Raw genomic sequence first — 20,371 nt, forward strand, 5'->3', positions numbered from 1 at the left:
ATTTCAATTCTTAATCCAAAACATTTGGATACACTACATTGTTCCGTCTGGGAAAAGCACGGCTCCTCCAAATTCAATCCGCATACTCGAAGCGTTTGTCCTTGCGCCTTGTTGACTGACATAGCAAATGACAGGCGCACTGGAAATTGCAAACGTTTGAATTCAAATGGCATGTCTGTTGGTATCAGTGGGATTCGCGGTATAAGAAGAAGCATTCGTATTTGCTGTGGAAGAGATGAAATCGGTGCATCATGAAGTGTTGCGTCCGAATGAGTGTCATCTTCTAACAAATGCAAGAGCTGACATGCTTCGCGATATGTCTGAAAAAATGACCGTGAACTGTTTTTAAATCCTGAAATGATTTTGGTCCTCGAACCTTTACCAACAACATTCGCAAATAGAAACATTCAGCATTGTTGGGATGTACCGTATACATCCTGCCCAAGGCACCTGTTTGGAAAATACCTGGATGACCATCAACTGCTGTTCCGTGTTTACGCCGTTTGAAAATTTTTCGATGATGCATTCCAGGTGTAATATTGCGGTATATCAACATGTGTATATACAATTTCTGGCAAATGTGTCGATTTCACACAATTGAAAAAAAAGCATTCAAAATAGTTGCTGGTGGTTGTTCTGCTCTCTGCTGTACATTCTCAGTAGTGAAATAAACTCGTTGAACTGCCAAATGGACGACATCAGGATGTCTTTCGTGCAAAAGAAACGAAAAGATACGCTAAACTGCTTCATTACTGCTTATGTATCGCCCCATTTGATATTGAGTGATTTCATCATTCTTATTTTCACCATCTACTCTAGAAAGCAGCCATATCACTTCCTTTATTCACATATTTACAAATGTATTTGATAGACTTTACTGAGTTACAGTACTCAATATTTATGTGAGCCTGAAAAACTTTTGACAATATCGGTGAATATGGCATGACCCAACGATTGTCAACTTCGATGTCTTGATTGCGCACTCTTTTAATCGCCGTTTTACGATTATTTTCAATTGATCGACGTCAAGACAATGGATAGCCGTCATTGCCTGTTATGGTATCGGAAATTAATGCTCTCGGATACCGCTTTGAACATTTCCCATCGATCATACATGGTGAATTCATATTTATTTCACCGCATGGACCGTGAAACATGTTTTTTTTTTACCACTTCAAATAATTCTGGATCGATGGATTGATCTGGTATTTCGGCTAATATGACGGTATCAATCTCGTCCGGTGTTATTTTACGTACCAGCCATATCAATATGTGTGCGCGTGGCAAACCTCTTTTTTGCCATTCAATCGAGTACATCCAACATTGTACCTTTCCAAAAACGCTTCATTTCACAATTAAATCCATCAGTGCCTTCAATTTTTGCGGGAATACTCGTGCTGTAACATCGTATCGATCTGTTGGTGACTGACCGTTGAACAAATTATTTTTTATATCGCTCCACATGGGATTACACGTAAAAGTGATGAGAAGATCTGGTCGGACGTATTTTCGAACATATGATATAGCATCTTGTGCATATTCGTGCATGTGGCGTGGACTACCAATATAAGAAGCTGGTAATATCGTCAGACCCCCGATATCATTCACATTTGCATTATTCCACCAGAAGGCGGTTTATCGGCTCTGATTATGATTTTGTGATTATCAGGTGGCATACGATCGAGAGCGGTTTTGAAAAACTTCACCAATTCATTGTTTTGATGAAAAAATCTTTGGAGATCGCAAATAATCGCTCGCTTTGTATGTGAGCCAATTGTGCAACGTTCATCCAACTCACGATTTTCATCTCCGATAAAATATTGTAACGAATTTACTGCAATTCCCCTTATTTGCAAATCTTCTGCTAACGTTCGAATCACTAAACTGTTGAATAAATAACTACACTATTTAATAATGCAAGATGGCCTTTATTAAAGTACTTCACAGTAACACTTATACTTCGCAACTAATCGCTTGCTTGAATCAGACTGATTGTCGCGCCTCTACTGTTGCTGCTTTTATACTCTGTAATTTCTCGTTTGCATACTTCTAGGCTCTTCCAGAATTTACTTAGTTACTGCCATATAATTATAACTACAGATGCACGTGTATAGCTTCTCATTTGTTAGCGCCACTTCCACAATTATAATTGCATACTTTGGGAGCATCTCAGATAAGATATCTTCATGTGTTTGTGCGTCTCTTCTCCGCTGCGTGTACGTACATATGTGTAGACATAATGATTTATCTATTGATGTGCATACAAGTCAGTGCTTAGAATCGGCTTAGAGATGATAGTATCCCTTAGTGTTGCTAATATTCGTCACAATATATTTGCAAAAATTGAAGGTTAGCATCAGGAAATGGTAACAGTGCACCCGTTCGATGATAAATCTGACCTTGAATCTGTAACACGTATGCAGTGTAATTTGATATTGGATCAGAATCCTTAAAAACATTGTAGAAACTGTTACTCAGATCTACATAACAATTAGATATTCCAAATGAAGTAATCACCTTAAATGTCGGCATAAAATTGTCTCTTATAATTTGTGTAGCACCAGAAGAAGTAATTTGAAATGATTTATGGTATTCTTGTATATGATTCATAAAATGCTTCGACATTGGTGATCCTCCAAAATCAATGAGTGCAATGGATCAGGTGGAGTTTCAAATGCCGGCAATTTCACTTTGCCATTAGCACAACACATGCCAGCCGTTTCACCCAGACACTTAGCAGCTTCACAATGCGGACATGTCGCACTCATTAATCCAATATATCCATGCATACTGTAATCAATTTGTGGATCGTAATTAAAAGAAGCACGATACATATTTTCAAGAACACGACGTCGTGTTTGTCTTGGTCGTTTTGGATTTCTTTGCCGCTGTGGTTCTGCAGATCTATTTCGTGCATATCGTTCACGTCGTATTTCATTTTGTTGTGATAGGTCATGAATACTTTGCGCTCTTCTTTGAAGTAACATTCTGTTAGCACTACGCGTACGTCGACCGATATTTTGACGTCTGGCTCGAGGCATTTTCTTCAAGAGAAAGGAAAAAAATTCACTCAAACTCCATGTTCAATGCAAGAAATTAAATTTAAGAAAAGCACATGTGCAAACAAAAAATGCGCGGTAGATATACACCCACACGTATATGTCCAATAGAAAAAACGAAAATACAAACAGTGCAAAAAATTGAAATTGAAAAAGTTGAAATCACTAAATGTATTCTGTAAAATGAACGAAGAAAGAACATTTGAAAAAATAAAATTGAAGAGAAAAACATGATACATCATTGCCACAATTTTCTACTTAATTTTTTGTTCAACGATACGACATACTTATAGAAGGAATTCCCAATGTATTATAAATATTGATATTAATTCAATTGAAAATGAAGAAATACTCAATTATGAATTGAAAACTACATAAATATTGAACACACGTGTTGATTCTCCATAGTTCATAAAAAGAAGACCTAATGTCAATATACACCGGAAGTACGATGTGCCAGATATGTTGTGTTGTGGTGTATCTCTTTCCATTGTATCTGAAAATCCCTATTGCCAAAATGGCAGCCATCTTTATTGTTCATACTCTTGTCTAAGAAAACTCGATCAGATGCAGATGAATGAGTTCAACACATTATAAATACATTTCTTCATTACTTTTTATTTTTTTATTTTTTTATTCTTAAGGCTCCAGAGTAAAAAAGTTAGTAAGTGTGTAGGAACAACAATTTTCGGGACGCTGGTGAATATATTCGTTGAACTCGAGGGATCCATGGGTTAGGTTACCAAATATTTGTAGAGATATTGATTTAAAAACAGGTGGGCGAATGTTTCTAATGCTGACTTCATCCGTATTTCGAAGAAACATTGTATATGTAAATCTTATGGCTATCAGATTTGGTAGTCATAAATTTGCAAGTTGAATCGCAACAGTCAAAGATTCTGTATATTCGTTACCCAATAAGTGATTTCTCGTCGTGAAAGAAGATTGAACACGTTGCGCCGAACCGTTATTTGTTGGGACAGTTGTGTAATGAAGATATATTGTAAATTTTCAGTAAGGAAGCTACCATTTGAAAAGAACCAGTTGAAATTTGCAGAATGTCGGGTTTTGATTTCGAGAAAACTAAATTTTGACCGAAATAATGCATCAGCGCTTCGTTGTAAAAAATGCGATGAACTCGATACTCTAGAATTCTTGTTGCAAAAATCCCAGCCAAAAATGAATTTGCCGATGCGAAATGTATGACATCTTCATCAGAATGCAGTCGGTAAGCAATTTCCAAGATTATTTCAAATGTATTCATAGTTGTTTCTGAAGAAAAGCAACGCAATTCTATTACAATGTTGTTTCTTTGACACAACAAAATCACACTTAATAAATTTAGTGGGACATTACTCACCAAATTAAAGCACAGCATATACCGAATTTACTTAATTCCAGTTCATTTTTTTTCCAGTTTTTATGAAAAAAACAACAAAACAAAACAAATGACTTCTTTTTTTCGTTTGGGTTTCACTTGAGAAATGCCGAACCTCAAATTATAATTCTAGAAACGTCAATTCCATTGAATAATGCAAAATAGAAATAAGCACCACCTATCCCATTTCATGAAATAACGCAAATATGCAAATAAGAATCATCTGTTGGTATGAAACGTAGCCGTAGCTTGATGTGATATATTTCATGAACCGCTCGATCAAATTCAATCAAGCTTTACAGAAACCATCACATGATAGCCCAAATGTACCGTAGAAATTTGGTTGAATTTGGTGGAGGCGGTCTCAAGTTATAAAGTAACACCAAAAATGTGTACTTATTTTTATATATAGATTTTCCTTATAGCAGAAAATATTTCTAGTAAAAATGGACGGGATCGGTTAAAGCCCACGGCAACTTAGATATAAAACAAGTTTAAAAGCGTCGTAGACTAGAATAATAAGTTATAATTTAGCAAAAAATAGTTTTGAATCAATGATATTTCACTTATCAAGCTTTATTGTAAGAGGAAATGGGGAGAGATTTTATTTTTTAACGGGCGGTGCCACGTGTTATGTAGAAAAGTAATTTATCTGAAATGAAATTTACAATTGAACCTCACGCTGAGTATATAATGTTCGGTTACACCCGAACTTAGACCACCTTTACTTGTTTTTGTTTTGCCCTGAAGAATAGGCACAGATAAAAATTCACACTTTGAATACAAAAAAAAAAAAATGAAATTTCATGCGATTCATATGAAAGTGCCTGAAATTTATATGAAAGTGCAAAGTAAAAGCACTTCCATATGAATGAAGCCAATACATTTCGGTACAATACTAATTTACACTAACAAATGGACACCAAACAATTTTTCAAAAATATTGTAGCACTGAGAAAAATTTTAATTCTAAATTTTGTTTATTAGGGGGACCTTCAAAATTCTTTAAACATTTTAAATAATTTTTTTTTTTTCTAATTTAAAAATATTGTGATCTGCAGAGTGCACGGATCCAGAAAACGAATTAGCACTCGAAATTTTAGATGCCCTTTAAAAATAGTTTCTAGCATCTTTTTTTAGAATTTTATTTCGCTTAATAAACACCCTTTACAAAAACTCGTACGTACTTTTCTACATATATATACATAAATACATTTATATATACCTTGCAATCGTATCCGCGCTTCGCCTTTACCCAACGTGTTTACGCTGGAACAACTGTAGGCACCAAAGTCAGCCTTTGTCAGATGACGTATTGTCAGGTTGATATGCCACGTGTACAAGTTAATCATGGCCTCTGATATGTTATATTTGTTACTATTGTGCAGTTTCAAGTTACCTATCCAAAGCATTCGTAGTCATAGAGTTGATAAAAGGCAAAAGAAAACAAGTAAGGAAGGCAAAGTTCGGGTGTAACCGAACATTATATACTCAGTTGAGAGCTGTGGAGACAAAGTAAGGCAAATCACCATGTTGTAAAAGGAACCTAGGGTAACCCTGGAATGTGTTTGTATGACATGTGTATCAAATGGAAGGTACTAAAGAGTATTTTAAGAGGAAGTGGGCCATAGATCTATAGATGGACGCCATTTAGGGATATCGCCATAAAGGTGGACCAGGCCTGACTCGAGAATTTGTTTGTACGATATGGGTATCAAATGAAATGTGTTAATGATAATTTAAAAGGGAGTGGGCCTAAGTTCTATAGGTGGACGTCTTTTCGAGATATCGCCATAAAGGTGGACCAGGGGTGACTCTAGAATTTATTTTGTACGATATGGGTATCAAATAAAAGGTATTAATGAGTATTTTAAAAGAGCGTGGGCCTAAGTTCTATAGATGGACGCCTTTTCGAGATATCGCCATAAAGATGGACCAGGAGTGACTCTAGAATTTGTTTGTACGATATGAGTATCAAATGAAAGGTGTTAATGAGTATTTTAAAAGGGAGTGGGCCTTAGTTCTATAGGTGGACGCCTTTTCGGAATATCGTTATAAAAGTGGACCTGGGTTGACTCTAGAATGCGTTTGTACAATATGGGTGTCAAACGAAAAGTGTAATAAGTGTTTTAAAAGGGAGTGGGCCTTTGTTCTATGGGTGGACGCCTTTTCGGGATATCGACATAAACGTGGACCAGGGGTGACTCTAGAATGCGTTTGTACAATATGGGTATCAAATGAAAGGTGCTAATGAGTATTTTAAAAGGGAGTGGGCCTTAGTTCTATAGGTGGAAGCCTTTTCGGAATATCGTTATAAAAGTGGACCTGGGTTGACTCTAGAATGCGTTTGTACAATATGGGTGTCAAACGAAAAGTGTAATAAGTCTTTTAAAAGGGAGTGGGCCTTTGTTCTATGGGTGGACGCCTTTTCGAGATATCGCCATAAAGGTGGACCAGGGGTGACTCTAGAATTTGTTTGTACGATATGGGTATCAAATGAAAGGTGTTAATGAGTATTTTAAAAGGCAGTGGGCCTTAGTTCTATAGGTGGATGCCTTTTCGAGATGTCGCCATTTAGGTGGGCCAGGGGTGGCTCTAGAACTTTTGTGTACGATATGGATATCAAATGAAAGGTGTTAATGAGTATTTTAAAAGGGTGTGGACCTTAGTTCTATAGGTGGACGCCTTTTCGAGATATCGCCATAAAGGTGGACCAGGGGTGACTCTACAATTTGTTTGTACGATATGGGTATCAAATGAAAGGTGTTAATGAGTATTTTAAAAGGGCGTGGGCCTTAGTTCTATAGGTGGATGCCTTTTCGAGATATCGACATAAAGGTGGAACAGGGGTGACTCTAGAATTTGTTTATACGATATGGGTATCAAATGAAAGGTGTTAATGAGTATTTTAAAAGGCAGTGGGCGTTAGTTCTATAGGTGGATGCCTTTTCGAGATGTCGCCATTTAGGTGGGCCAGGGGTGACTCTAGAACTTTTGTGTACGATATGGATATCAAATGAAAGGTGTTAATGAATATTTTAAAAGGGTGTGGACCTTAGTTCTATAGGTGGACGCCTTTTCGAGATATCGCCATAAAGGTGGACCAGGGGTGACTCTACAATTTGTTTGTACGATATGGGTATCAAATGAAAGGTGTTAATGAGTATTTTAAAAGGGCGTGGGCCTTAGTTCTATAGGTGGATGCCTTTTCGAGATATCGACATAAAGGTGGACCAGGGGTGACTCTAGAATTTGTTTATATGATATGGGTATCAAATGAAAGGTGTTAATGAATATTTTAAAAGGGAGCGGGCCTTAGTTCTATGGGTGGATGCCTTTTCGAGATATCGCCATAAAGGTGGGCCAGGGGTGACTCTAGAATTTTTTTGTACGATATGGGTATCAAATGAAAGGTGTTAATGAGTATTTTAAAAAGGCGTGGGCCTTAGTTCTATAGGTGGATGCCTTTTCGAGATATCGACATAAAGGTGGACCAGGGGTGACTCTAGAATTTGTTTGTACGATATGGGTATCAAATGAAAGGTGTTAATGAGTATTTTAAAAAGGAGTGGGCCTTAGTTCTATATGTGACCGCCTTTTTGAGATATCGCCATAAACGTGGACCAGGGGTGACTCTAGAATGTGTTTGTACGATATGGGTATCAAATTAAAGGTATTAATAAGGGTTTTAAAAGGGAGTGGCCCTTAGTTGTATATGTGAAGGCGTTTTCGAGATATCTACCAAAATGTGGACCAGGGTGATCCAGAACATCATCTGTCGGGTACCGCTAGTTTATTTATATATGTAATACCACGTACAGTATTCCTTCCAAGATTCCAAGGGATTTTGATTTCGCCCTGCAAAACTTTTTCATTTTCTTCTACTTAATATGGCAGGTGTCACACCCATTTTTCCAAGTTTTTTTCTAAAGTTATATTTTGCGTCAATAGACCAATACAGTTACCATGTTTCATCCATTTTTTCGTATTTGGTATATAATTATGGCATTTTTTTCATTTTTCGTAATTTTTGATATCGAAAAAGTGGGCGTGGTCATAGTCGGATTTCGGCAATTTTTTATACCAATACAAAGTGAGTTCAGATAAGTACGCGAACTGAGGTTAATAAAGATATATCGATTTTTGCTCAAGTTATCGCGTTAACGGCCGAGCGGAAGGACAGACGGTCGACTGTGTATAAAAACTGGGCGTGGCTTCAACCGATTTCGCCCTTTTTCACAGAAAACAGTTATCGTCCTAGAAGCTAAGCCTCTACCAAATTTCACAAGGATTGGTTAATTTTTGTTCGACTTATGGTATTACAAGCATCCTAGACAAATTAAATGAAAAAGGGCGAAGCCTCGCCCATTTTGAAATTTTCTTTTATTTTTGTATTTTTTTGCACCATATTATTACTGGAGTTGAATGTTGGCATAATTTACTTATATGCTGTAAAGATATTAACTTTTCTTTTAAAATTTGAATTTAAAAAAAAAATTTTTTAAAAGTGGGCGTGGTCGTTCTCCTATTTTGCTAATTTTTATTAAGCAGACATAAAGTAATAAGAATAACGTTCCTGCCAAATTTCATCATGATATCTTCAACGACTGCCAAATTACAGCTTGCAAAACTTCTAAATTTTCTTCATTTAAAAGTGGGCGGTGCCACGCCCATTGTCCAAAATTTTACTAGTTTTCTATTCTGCGTCATAAGCTCAACTCTCCTACCAAGTTTCATCGCTTAATGCGTATTTGGTAATGAATTATCGCACTTTTTCGATTTTTCGAAATTTTCGATATCGAAAAAGTGGGCGTGGTTATTGTCCGATATTTGTATTTGTATTTGTATTTGTATTTATTAGGCAATTCATCCCAGCACAACAATTTGACAAAAATTATTTTACAGTGCTAGTCGGTTACAGTGGATATCGTTCATTTTAAATAGCGATCTGAGATGAGTGCCCAGGAACCTACGTACCAAATTTCATCAAGATACTTCAAAATTTACTCAAGTTATCGTATTAACGGGCAGACGGACGGACGGACGGACGGACGGACGGACATGGCTAAATCGAATTTTTTTTCGATACTGATGATTTTGATATATGGAAGTCTATATCTATCTCGATTCCTTTATACCTGTACAACCAACCGTTATGCAATCAAAGTTAATATACTCTGTGAGCTCTGCTCAACACAAAAAAATGAAAATAAAAAGGAACTTACAGAATTGCATGAGAAAGGACCGGCGATTACACCAATTACGTTGATTCTAGTACGAACACTGCTACAACTGTTACTTAACAATTGTAACTACATAAGTACATACATATTACACTTAAATATAAGTTAATAGGAGGTGAGTAGTGTTTAATTAGAGATACATTACCTTCATTTCGATACCAGCCATTAAGTGGCTTTGGATACACCTCCACAATGCATTCGAGTGTAATTTCACGTTCAACCGGTGCGCCTAGCAACTGATTGACAGCCTTAATTGATGGTGCAACTGTAACGAGATAAGTTTAAGTATTGTTAAGAGGATTTGTTGTAAAAGTCATATTGGTTTGTTTTGATTACAATGATTTAACAAATTTACTTAAGAGATACAAAAAAAAAAAAAAATCAAACAAAAAGGAGTCCATTACTTCTAGTAGAGTCATAGTGGATTGAACAGTGTATTTGTAGGTAGGTGCTCGTTATTTAATGAACTCTTTGTATGTAACGAATCTGCTTCATATTGGCGTAGCTAACTTTTGCATTTTGAGGTTAGCTTGGTCAAAAGTAGTTACTTGGTTAATCCAGAACCACTTTAAGAAGGATGGTCTCCTATTTGTATAATTAGACAGATATGCTTTGTAAAAACGCACACAAGTACAGGCTTGATATACAATATTCCCACACGTAGCGTAAAAAGTTCGTTACTATACACAGTCTCCGCATACATCAGTACAACCGCAACATCAGCGGTACTTGAATGTACCTTACAGAACAGGATAGAACAGGAGTTTAACCGCATGCTGAATTTCGTATGCTACGTAAGCGTCGACCGACGAAGGTACTTAAGGAGGGTGTTTTGCTTGACAAAAAAAAGGTATTAATGTCGTTTGTGTTCAAGTTGTCCAATATAGTATGGCGCCCGAGCAGGAATACCAATAGAATTGCCAAGAAACTATTTCATTATACAAAGTGACAAAGAAAGTTAAGTGCCAAAAAATCAAGATATCAAGAAGTAAAGACATTGTCAAAGATATCCGATTGTGCCATTGAAGAAATCTATCATAAGAAGAATTAAGAAAGAAAGTAAGGTGAATATACAAATAGAAGCATTCACAAGTAACTTAATAAATATTCAACTGAGAAAACTATTGTTATAAATAAAACTGTTATAACTCAATAATTATCTAGCATATCATAAAGAAATATATTAAATGTGTTTAAAAATTATGTTATTTAGAGTAACGTTAACATTTTTTCGAGAATTTAATGAAAAAGTGGGTATGGAAGAATGAAATGGGAGGGCAAGGGTTACCAAAAAACCAATGGATAGTGTAAAAAACGATTAGCGCCCAACAGCTACTTCACCTAACCCTCTCCTTCTCTCCCGCTCCCTCCTCTGTCCCCTTGCTCATTTCTTCTTCCTTTTCTTCGCACATGTCTCTCGTTTTTCTCTCCACGTGTATCTTTATCCTTCTCCTTATTTTCTATCCTTTCCTTTTTCTGTCTGTCCCCCTCTAGGCGTCTCTCCTTCTCCTTTCTTCGATCCCACTATTTCTATCTCTCTATATTCATATAACTATAACTTTATTTGTCTCTCTCTTTTTGAGTCCTTTCTCAAGTTTCCCCTATTCTTCCTTTATTAAATTTTTTCACAATTCGGTTCCTGAAAAACTTGCGACAAATTGATGAAGGAAATTACAAAAAATACGACCAAAAACTACATTTTTTCTCTTTTTTTCTCTCGCTTCCCAAGGCAGTCGGTTCTATGTACCGGAGCGACTCGGGATTTTTCCCGACCAAGGACTGTCATTTCAGTGTAACTCCATTTAATTTGTTGCATTCCTCCCACAAATTGTCATCCTCCCAGCAGCTCCATGCAGTGGGACTGCTCCATATTCACTTGCTCCGGTAAGGTATCGAATCCAATCCGGGCCCGTCTCCTAACCCCGGTCCTGAGAAATGGTTTTGCTGCGTCTGCCGGAAAATAATCTTTTTAGGACGGTCATACTCTTATCAGTGTCCGATGGTTGCATCGGACAGGTTGTTCTGGAGTAGATCCCAAAACCCGACGTCCACGTAACTTTTATAATTCTTTTGTGGCTCCCCATTGCTCTTCAGAATTCTGCAGTTAAACTGCAATGGATTAACAGGGAAGATCACGGAGATAGTCGATTTCATGAAGCGGCACAACATCCGCATTGCTGCGATTCAAGAGACTAAACTCACAGCGAGATCTTCTCTGCAGACAAATAGTAGGGGTGAGATGTTGGCGGATCAAATAGAAGAAACGAAGCTCTACACAATAAACGGAGACGAAACGTATGGTAGGAAGCTGTCACAGTTCGCCGGATATATCAATCGTGAGCGCAGGACTCGTAAACTGCTTCAACTGGCAGCCGATGGTACTATTGGCATTCGACCACCTGCATATACTTATTTCGCTCTAGCGTACCGCCGACTTCATCGTCACAGAAAAACGCACTTTCATAAACTTTAAAAAAGGAAAATGGGGCGAATACAAATCCTTTACAGACAAACGCTTTGCTGCCCTCCCTATCCCGACTGATGCTCGCCAAGGGGAGCGTGCTTTCCGCAAGGTCATTGAATCCGCCCGGCTCGTTTCATTCCCGCTAGTAGAATTCCCGAAATTCGGCCTCACTTTCCGGCGGAGGCGGCAAATTTAGCGAGAGAACGTGACCTTATAAGACAGCTCGATCCCGGCGACCCCCAAATAAGGGACATAAACCAACACATCAGATTGCTTGTGGATGAACACAAGCGGGCGAAATGGGAGGAGCATCTAAGCGGCTGTAATCTCTCTGCCGGTGTAGGTAAGATTTGGTCCACCGTAAAGTTCCTATCGAATCCGTATAAGCACAATGACAAAATGTCCACCGCCTTTGCCGATAAAGTGCTGACGGGTGCGAAAAAATGCGCGAGTGCTTTCTGCCGACAATACATAATGCATTCTACGGTCGATAAAGTTAAACGGAGGGACAACAGACACGCACATAAGCATAAATTCAGCGCGTCTCCAATTACCATCACCGCCAAAGAGGTTGAGGATGCCATCGGTCATGCTAAACCATCCCAAGCAGTGGGCCCAGACGGCATAGCCATGCCGATGCTTAAAAGCCTAGGGAAAGAGGGTTTCAAATATTTAGCGCATGTCTTCAACCTCTCCCTTTCCATCTTCGTGATTCCCAAAACATAGAAAATGGCCAAGGTGGTCCTGATCCTAAGGCCTGGGAAACCAGCTACCATAGGAGAGTCATATCGCCCAATATCTCTCCTATCGCCAGTAGCCAAGACGCTTGAAGCCATTTATCTCCCCTACTTCAAAGCAAATTTGCAGATAGCCTGTCATCAGCATGGCTTCAGAAAACTTCATAGCACCACCCCCGCGCTAAATGCCATTAGCACCTAGATAAATTGCGGTTTAAATCAAAACCCCCACCATAGGACACTACTCGTTGCGCTAGACCTATCAAAAGCTTTTGATACGGTCAACCATGACACGTTACTGCAAGACCTGGAAGGGTCTACCGTTCCCCCATGTCTTAAAAGGTGGACCGCAAATTATCTGGGTGGTCGGCAAACATTTATGAAATTTAGAAACGAAATATCAAAACCAAGAAGAATTAAACAAGGGGTGCCACAGGGTGGTGTCTTATCCCCACTTTTGTTTAACTTCTACATATCAAAGCTACCTTCGCCACCAGAAGGAGTTACTATCGTTTCCTACGCCGATGACTGCACAATAATGACCACAGGCCCAGGCCCACAGATCGCTGAGCTTTGTAACAGAATAAACGGATACCTCCAGAGCCGTAACAAAATCCTCAAATCTCTTGCTGGCAATACTTAGGGAAAAGACAAAGAAACGCTCATTACCACTTGCAAAGCAATTGGCCAGCCGATTGCAAGCTACGCGTCCCCTATATGGTCGCCAAGCCTAAAAACTACACACTGGAAGAAGCTACAGGACTGTCAAAATACTGCTTTCAGAACAGCCAACACAAGCAGGTCCTCAGTGAACTCTACAAACAGGCGTCGGACCTTTATGCCAGGAATTGCCCGGTGAATCCAGTACTCAAAAAAGAGTACCCAAAACTTGCGGAAGAGGAACGCACACCTTCCAGAGGAACGCGAGTCTCTCTAGCTCAACTTCGATCTGGATATTTTAACATGTTAAACGCTTACCTATCCAGAATCAACACCGACATACAAAATTTATGCCCTGCTTGCAATGTGTCCCCACATGACACCAACCATATCTTTAATTGTTATGTGGAACCAACGCCTATAACACCCCTCACATTATGGTCTACCCCTGTTGAAACAGCAAGATTCCTTGAACTGCCGTTAGAGAATATTGATGAAAATTTGTGATCGGTCCCATCTATTGGGTGGGGCGAAGCAGTGCCACAACAACAACAACAACAATATTTTTTCTCTGAGTCCGGTCTCACTAGGGTAGGCACCTTGTCGTTGGTGTGAGGGCTTAGCCGAACTCCATAGCGCCCGACCATGAGGCGGAGCTGCTTAGGACTAACATCTACGCCGTTTCGCCTCATACGAGGGCGGCGGGATGTCGGTGACCAAGAACTGCCAACCCCTTAATACAGGGTGTTATGCGGATCGTGCCTATTGGACGATTTGCAGCCAGGGGATAAATTCGGCTGTATTCGAACGGAGCCTTCCCGCTACCGGGCCACCTCAGGAAGTATTAATGGCCTTACCACAGTAGGGGGCGCTGCTGTTGCGTACGGTTCTTTCCCCATATATAATACTGGACCGCTGAGCCCGCCTTGTCGGGCAGGTGGTCGTACGACCAAGATGAACGACTCATTACCTGACTGTAATAAGGACGATGTAAAGAGGAGGACTGAGTTGCAATCCAAGGACGGCAAATACGAATTAAGCGATGCGTCGGACTCGGGGAGCGAAAGTAATTCTGATTCAATGAACTCCGTGTTGGAGAAGCAGACAAATGAAAACGGGGTAGAAGAGTGGAGAAGGGTTCGGAGCAAAGGAAGTAAAAGAGCTCTCTCGCAGTACCGTGCATCACTCAGAATTGTACAACGCTTGCGAGCAGGGGTCGACCCAACAGAAGTGGAGATCGAGCGCTTGGAATGGGCCCATGAAGCGCTAGAAGTAGGTCGAAGGCAGTTCCAAAGGGTTGCTGCGAGAAACCCCCGGTTCTGCAACCGGTACGAGGAGGAAGAATGGCAGAATGAAGAGGCATCGTTCGGCGGAAGGCGACAAGCCTGCTTTCAAGAGGCAGAAAGGACCCAGTCCTAGAGCCGCGAGGCAGGGCAGTCGCATAGACAAGACAAGTAGGCCCAAAGCTGTAAGACAGATGGGCTCCAATAGCGAGGTAGCAACCACCTCGAAAGCTGCGAGTCAGGGGGAAGTTCCAATTAAGGCAGTAGGAGATAAGCCAAAGGGAGATAACGCTAAGGCTCCGGCTTTCTCGGAGGCACTAAAGGGAGTTAACGCGAAGACTCCGGCTTTCTCGGAGGTGCCAAAGGGAGATAACACTAAGACTCCTGCTTTTCCCGAGAATATGAGTGATGTGGCAAAGCAGTTACTGACTGTGGCGCTGGTTGATCGTAGCAGTCCTTTCCGACAACTGACTACTGAAAGGTGGAGATCTGTGGAAAGGGAGCTTATTAGCCTAATGCTTTAGATGATGCGGGAACAACCAAGTAAGCCCCTTCCAACCTTTGATTCTGGGGGATGGTATAATGGTGTGAAGATTATAGCGTGCCACAACATCGCGAGCTTGCGGTGGCTGGAGGAAGTGGTTCCAAACCTCCAAAGGCAAGGAACGAACGCGCGGTTTGAGGTGGTGGATAGAGCGCAAATCCCCACGGTACCAAAAGTTAAGGTATGGATACCATGCGTGATGAAGTCGGAGGATACACTGCGACTTCTGCAGAAGCAGAATACGAACATACCGACACAGGATTGGAAGGTACTTACTGTATCTCGGCCTACCGAGGATGGTCAGTTCTACATCTTCCAAATAAACAAGCAGGCGGAGGATATTTTGTACACGCAGCTTGGTAAAATGTCCTTTGGCACTGGAAAAATTGACATGCGACTCAGGAAAAGAAGTCGCGAGGATAAAAACCCTAACACGCTAGAGGTGGACGAAGTCGAAAAGTACCTCAAAAGCCTAAGGGAAAAAAGACAGGTGGATGTCCCCAACGTCACCACGAACGTGCTAGAAGAGGACCAACCGCTAAATGGTGCTGTGACTCGCACAGGGGAACACCCTGCACAACAGTCACGAGAGGCTGAAGGGGTCTCGACTACTCTAAACCAAAAGGGCAAGGGGAGGACGACGACGTCAAGACGAAGGTTCTGGAGAGGGACAAACAGCCCAATGGTGCTGCGAGTCCTACAGATAAACCTCCAACACAGTAAATTGGCGTCGAGCGAACTCCTCCTAACCCTTGAGGAGGGTTAGTTTGACGTGGCGCTGATCCAGGTGCCGTGGCTCTCATCGGGAGGAAAGGTCTCTGGACTTAGCGCGCGCGGGTTTGGCGTTTACTACGCGCTAACGGAAGGACGGGTGCGAGCTGTAGTAATGGTAAGGAAACAGCTGCATTCATATATGCTGCCTAATTACAACACTGAGGATCTCGTAGCGGTGGCCGTTGAGCAAAAGAATAAGCAGGCATTTATCCTGGCGTCCTGCTACATGGCCTATGCTGCGGAGGTCCCACCGATGGAGTGCAAAAGGCTAGTACAGGAGGAAGGGCGCAAAGGGCGGTTGGTCATAGGCGCAGATGCAAATGCGCACCACAATGCGTGGGGAAGAGCAGATACGAACGAGAGAGGCGAATCTCTGTTTTGTTACATCCTGCAAACCAATTTGCAGATAGCCAACAGGGGAAATGTCCCTACATACATTGGTCCAACATCCAGCAATGTTCTGAACATTACATTGAGCTCCTAGCGTGATATATCAAGGTATGATTGGATGGTTCTTGATAGACCATCCTTCTCCGACCATGCGTATATCAGCTTCAACATCCCCCTAAAGAGGGTAGAGAAGGGAGGAACCTTTAGAAACCCTAGGTCAACGAACTGGACTAAATTCCAGAAACATGTAAAAACAAAACTGGGACAACCCAAAGAAGTTGCTAATGTAGAGGAATTGGATGAGTCGAATGAATTCCTAACAAGGACGCTTATGACTGCGTATAACAAAGCTTGCCCTCTAAGAAGACTCAGAGGAAAAGCAAAGCCGCCATGGTGGAGCAATGAGCTGAGTCTTCTAAGAAGACAGGTAAAAGAAATGTTTAAGCTCGCAAAGACCGCGGAAAGCGAAGCGTGTCAGGACGAGTACAGGGATCTACTGGGGATCTACAAGCGCGAAATTACCAGGGCGAAGAGGAACTCATGAAAAAGTTTCTGTACGGACATAGAGTGCTCCAGCGAAACAGCACGGTTGAAAAAAGTCCTAGCAAAGGGAAACATAGTCCAGGGACTAATAAAGAAAGAGAACGGGGAATGGTCACGTAATAGTGAGGAATCCCTTGAGGTACTTCTCGATACACATTTCCCATCGGGAGACGGTTTAGAGGAGCCAGCAGACATCACTCACACTTCGATCACGGAGCTAGTAGTGCCGGGCTTGGTGACCGATACCAAGATCGAGTGGGCAGTGAAGACGTTTTCTAAGTTTAAATCGCCGGGCCCAGATGGTATATTCCCGGCCGTGCTACAAGTCTCAAGTAGGGCGGTCGTGGAATGGCTTAAAATAATATTCGATGGGTGCATACGACTGAATCATGTACCGCACTCTTGGAGAACTGCTCGTGTAGCTTTTCTACCAAAGGCGGGGAAGATCGGTCACATGTATTCCAAAGACTATATACCCATTAGCTTAACATCATTTCTGCGCAAAACCTTTGAGTGGCTGATAGATGTGTACATGAACTCCAACGTGGATGAAAAGCTGCTCTCCACAACACAGCATGCGTACACCAAAGGCAAGTCGGTAGACACCGCATTGCGTAGGGTGGTAATAAGCATAGAGAAATCCCTGGAATATAAGGAGTATGCTCTAGGAGTCTTCTTGGACATTGCCGGGGTTTTCAATAATGTTGCAAAATGGGCGATTATGGATGGTCTTAGTTACATTAAAGTACGTCCTGCCTTAATCAGATGGATCGGCTGCATGTTAAATTGCAGAAAGATTACATCAAAATGGGGAATGTACGAGGCCACGAAATCAGTGGACAGGGGCACGCCGCAGAGAGAGGTGCTATCACCTCTGCTGTGGACGCTGGTCATCAACCAACTGCTCAGGCAATTCGATGAGGGACCCGTAAAACTTACGGCTTACGCAGATGACGTTGCAATCGTCATAAGTGGAAAGTGCCTTCCAACGATAAGTTCTTTGATGGATCGGGCGCTTCGCGATATTTATACCTGGGCATCTAATGTCTGGTGGAAAGTCAATGCGGAGAAGACGGATATGGTCTTGTTTACAAAGAGGTACAAGGTCCCAAATTGGACCAGGCCTAAGTTAGGAGGGGTGACCTTACTGGAAAAATCTTGCACAAAATATTTAGGAATCATCCTAGACAGTAAGCTGTCATGGAAGCTCAACGTAGAGGAGAGGGTCAAGAAGGCCTCAGCGGCACTCTATGCATGTAAAAGAATGCTGGGGTGTACGTGGGGCCTATCGCCCTCTCTTTCTCATTGGGTTTTTACAGCGATTGTAAGCCCTATTCTATACTATGGAGTTCTTGTTTGGTGGAAAGCCACACAAAAAACAACATACCTCAAAAAATTAGAGGGGGTATGCAGACTATCGATGCTTAGCATTACGGGAGCCCTAAAAACAACCCCGACGGCTGCACTGTATGCCATTTTGCACTTCCCACCTGTAGACCTGGTAGCAGAGAACAAAGCGTTAACGACCGCAACCAGGCTTCGGGGCAGCTTGATCGCCGACCATATGGCCATAGTAGTATAGCGTCATCAATCACAAGACGAACAGATTACATGATTCCCTATCTGCGCTTCGAGGGAGATCTTAAGGCCACAATAGAGGTGGACGGTTGGCGCAAGGGTGCGCAAATGGCGGACGAGGCGATACATGTGTACTCCGATGGTTCCAAAGTAGTGGAAGGAGTAGGGTCTGCGGTATACTGCGCTGATCCGGAAATAAGCAGATCCTACAGGCTGCCGGATTACTGTAGCGTTTTCCAAGCGGAAATATTAGCCGTAGCCAAAGCAGTAGAAACCCTGGAAGAGAATAGCTTAAGCTGCAACCGTGTTAACTTTTATATTGACAGTCAAGCAGCAATTAAGGCAATAATCTCGCATAGCACAGCATCTAAATGCGTGTTAGAGTGTAAGCAGTCTCTGGAGAGAATCGGAACAGGGAGAAGCATACATCTATATTGGGTCCCAGGGCATATGGGAATAGATGGGAATAAAAAAGCGGACGAACTAGCTAAAAAGGGCGCATCCCTTGAAGCTTGCTCCGTAGATGTCCCAATTAGATTAGGCGAGATTAAGCGAAGGCGAGAAGTGCACATGATCGACCAAGCGGGAAAGGCGTGGGTTCAAGCGCGGGGCAGTAAAGTGTCGAAGATTATGTGTAGGTCTTACAACCTTAGACTAACACAGTTGGTCCTATCATTAAAAAGAGAGGACTGTAGACTCATGACGGGTATTCTGACTGGACACTGCCTTCTGGCGTCACACGCCTTTAAACTAGGCTTGGTCAGTGAGAGCAGAGGTAGGAAGTGCGGTTTGGAGGAGGGAACGATCGAGCACGTTCTGTGCTCGTGCCCTGCACTAGCCAGGCTAAGACTCCAGCTATTAGGAGTGATACAGCTGTCAGATCTAGAAGCAGCAAGTGGCTTAAGTCCTAGGAAGCTTCTAGTATTTGCCAAGAGGACGGAGTTATTTTATAACATAGGTCCTGGTTTTTGATAGGGTTTTAAGTTGGTCGTTAAAACAAACTTCTGGTGACACTACGGACTCAATCAGTCTTTGTGAAGTCCTCATGGACCGGCCAGTTCAACCTACCTACCGGTCTCTAGTCCACTACTCCGAAAAGAAGTATCCCAAAAACCTGATAGTATAGGCAAGAAAATAGCAAAGTGCGCAGTCGCAGCCTTTCAGAGAAAAACTAAAAACGAATACTCGGGTGCTTTTGCAGCTATCTTGGAAATTTTTTAATTTTGTCTTCATCATCCAAGTTCGCACAAAATGAACAATTCAACCTTCTTTAGTACACAAAAAATTAAAATGAATACATGGCGCGATATACCTCTTAGGAGGTTATGGCCGAGCTTCTCTTCCAATTTACGGCGTTCTTTTTTTAAATAAAAAATTTTCGGGACGCTACCTACTTACATGTCGACCTCGACCGGTATCTGCAAGCATATGAATTATCGCTAAGAAGCTTTTCATAGCAGAACTACCCTGGAAGTGTTTGCCAACTGAGGAGCGACCTCACTTAGACAAGTTTTTTCTAGTATATAAAGATATACCTTTTCAGGAAGAAAAAGCCGATACAGAAAAAGCCGCGAAAAAAGAATAGACAGACGGCCTTCGAGTTTGGTTTCCCCACAAAACTTATACGACTGTGCACAATGATGTTGAGCAACACCTCCAGCTCAGTCATAATTGGGAAGTACCTCGCCGAGCCGTTCGAAACTAAACTAATTACTGGC

At 41.4% G+C, this 20,371-nt stretch overlaps 1 protein-coding gene across 1 annotated transcript in view; it reads right to left on the reverse strand.

Moving 5' to 3' along the window:
- Positions 1-20,371, reverse strand: part of DIP-lambda (Dpr-interacting protein lambda) — an 85,275-nt gene that overhangs the window by 21,424 nt on the left and 43,480 nt on the right. Inside the window, exons 5-6 of the mRNA XM_067769112.1 lie at positions 9,826-9,945; positions 5,663-5,836 (exon numbers count right to left, since the gene is read on the reverse strand). Coding sequence (XP_067625213.1) covers positions 5,663-5,836; positions 9,826-9,945 — 294 coding nt within the window. The remainder of the gene's footprint in view (positions 1-5,662; positions 5,837-9,825; positions 9,946-20,371) is intronic.

This window comes from Eurosta solidaginis, chromosome 2, assembly GCF_040869045.1.
Source record: "Eurosta solidaginis isolate ZX-2024a chromosome 2, ASM4086904v1, whole genome shotgun sequence".
In the NCBI taxonomy this organism is placed as follows: domain Eukaryota; kingdom Metazoa; phylum Arthropoda; class Insecta; order Diptera; family Tephritidae; genus Eurosta; species Eurosta solidaginis.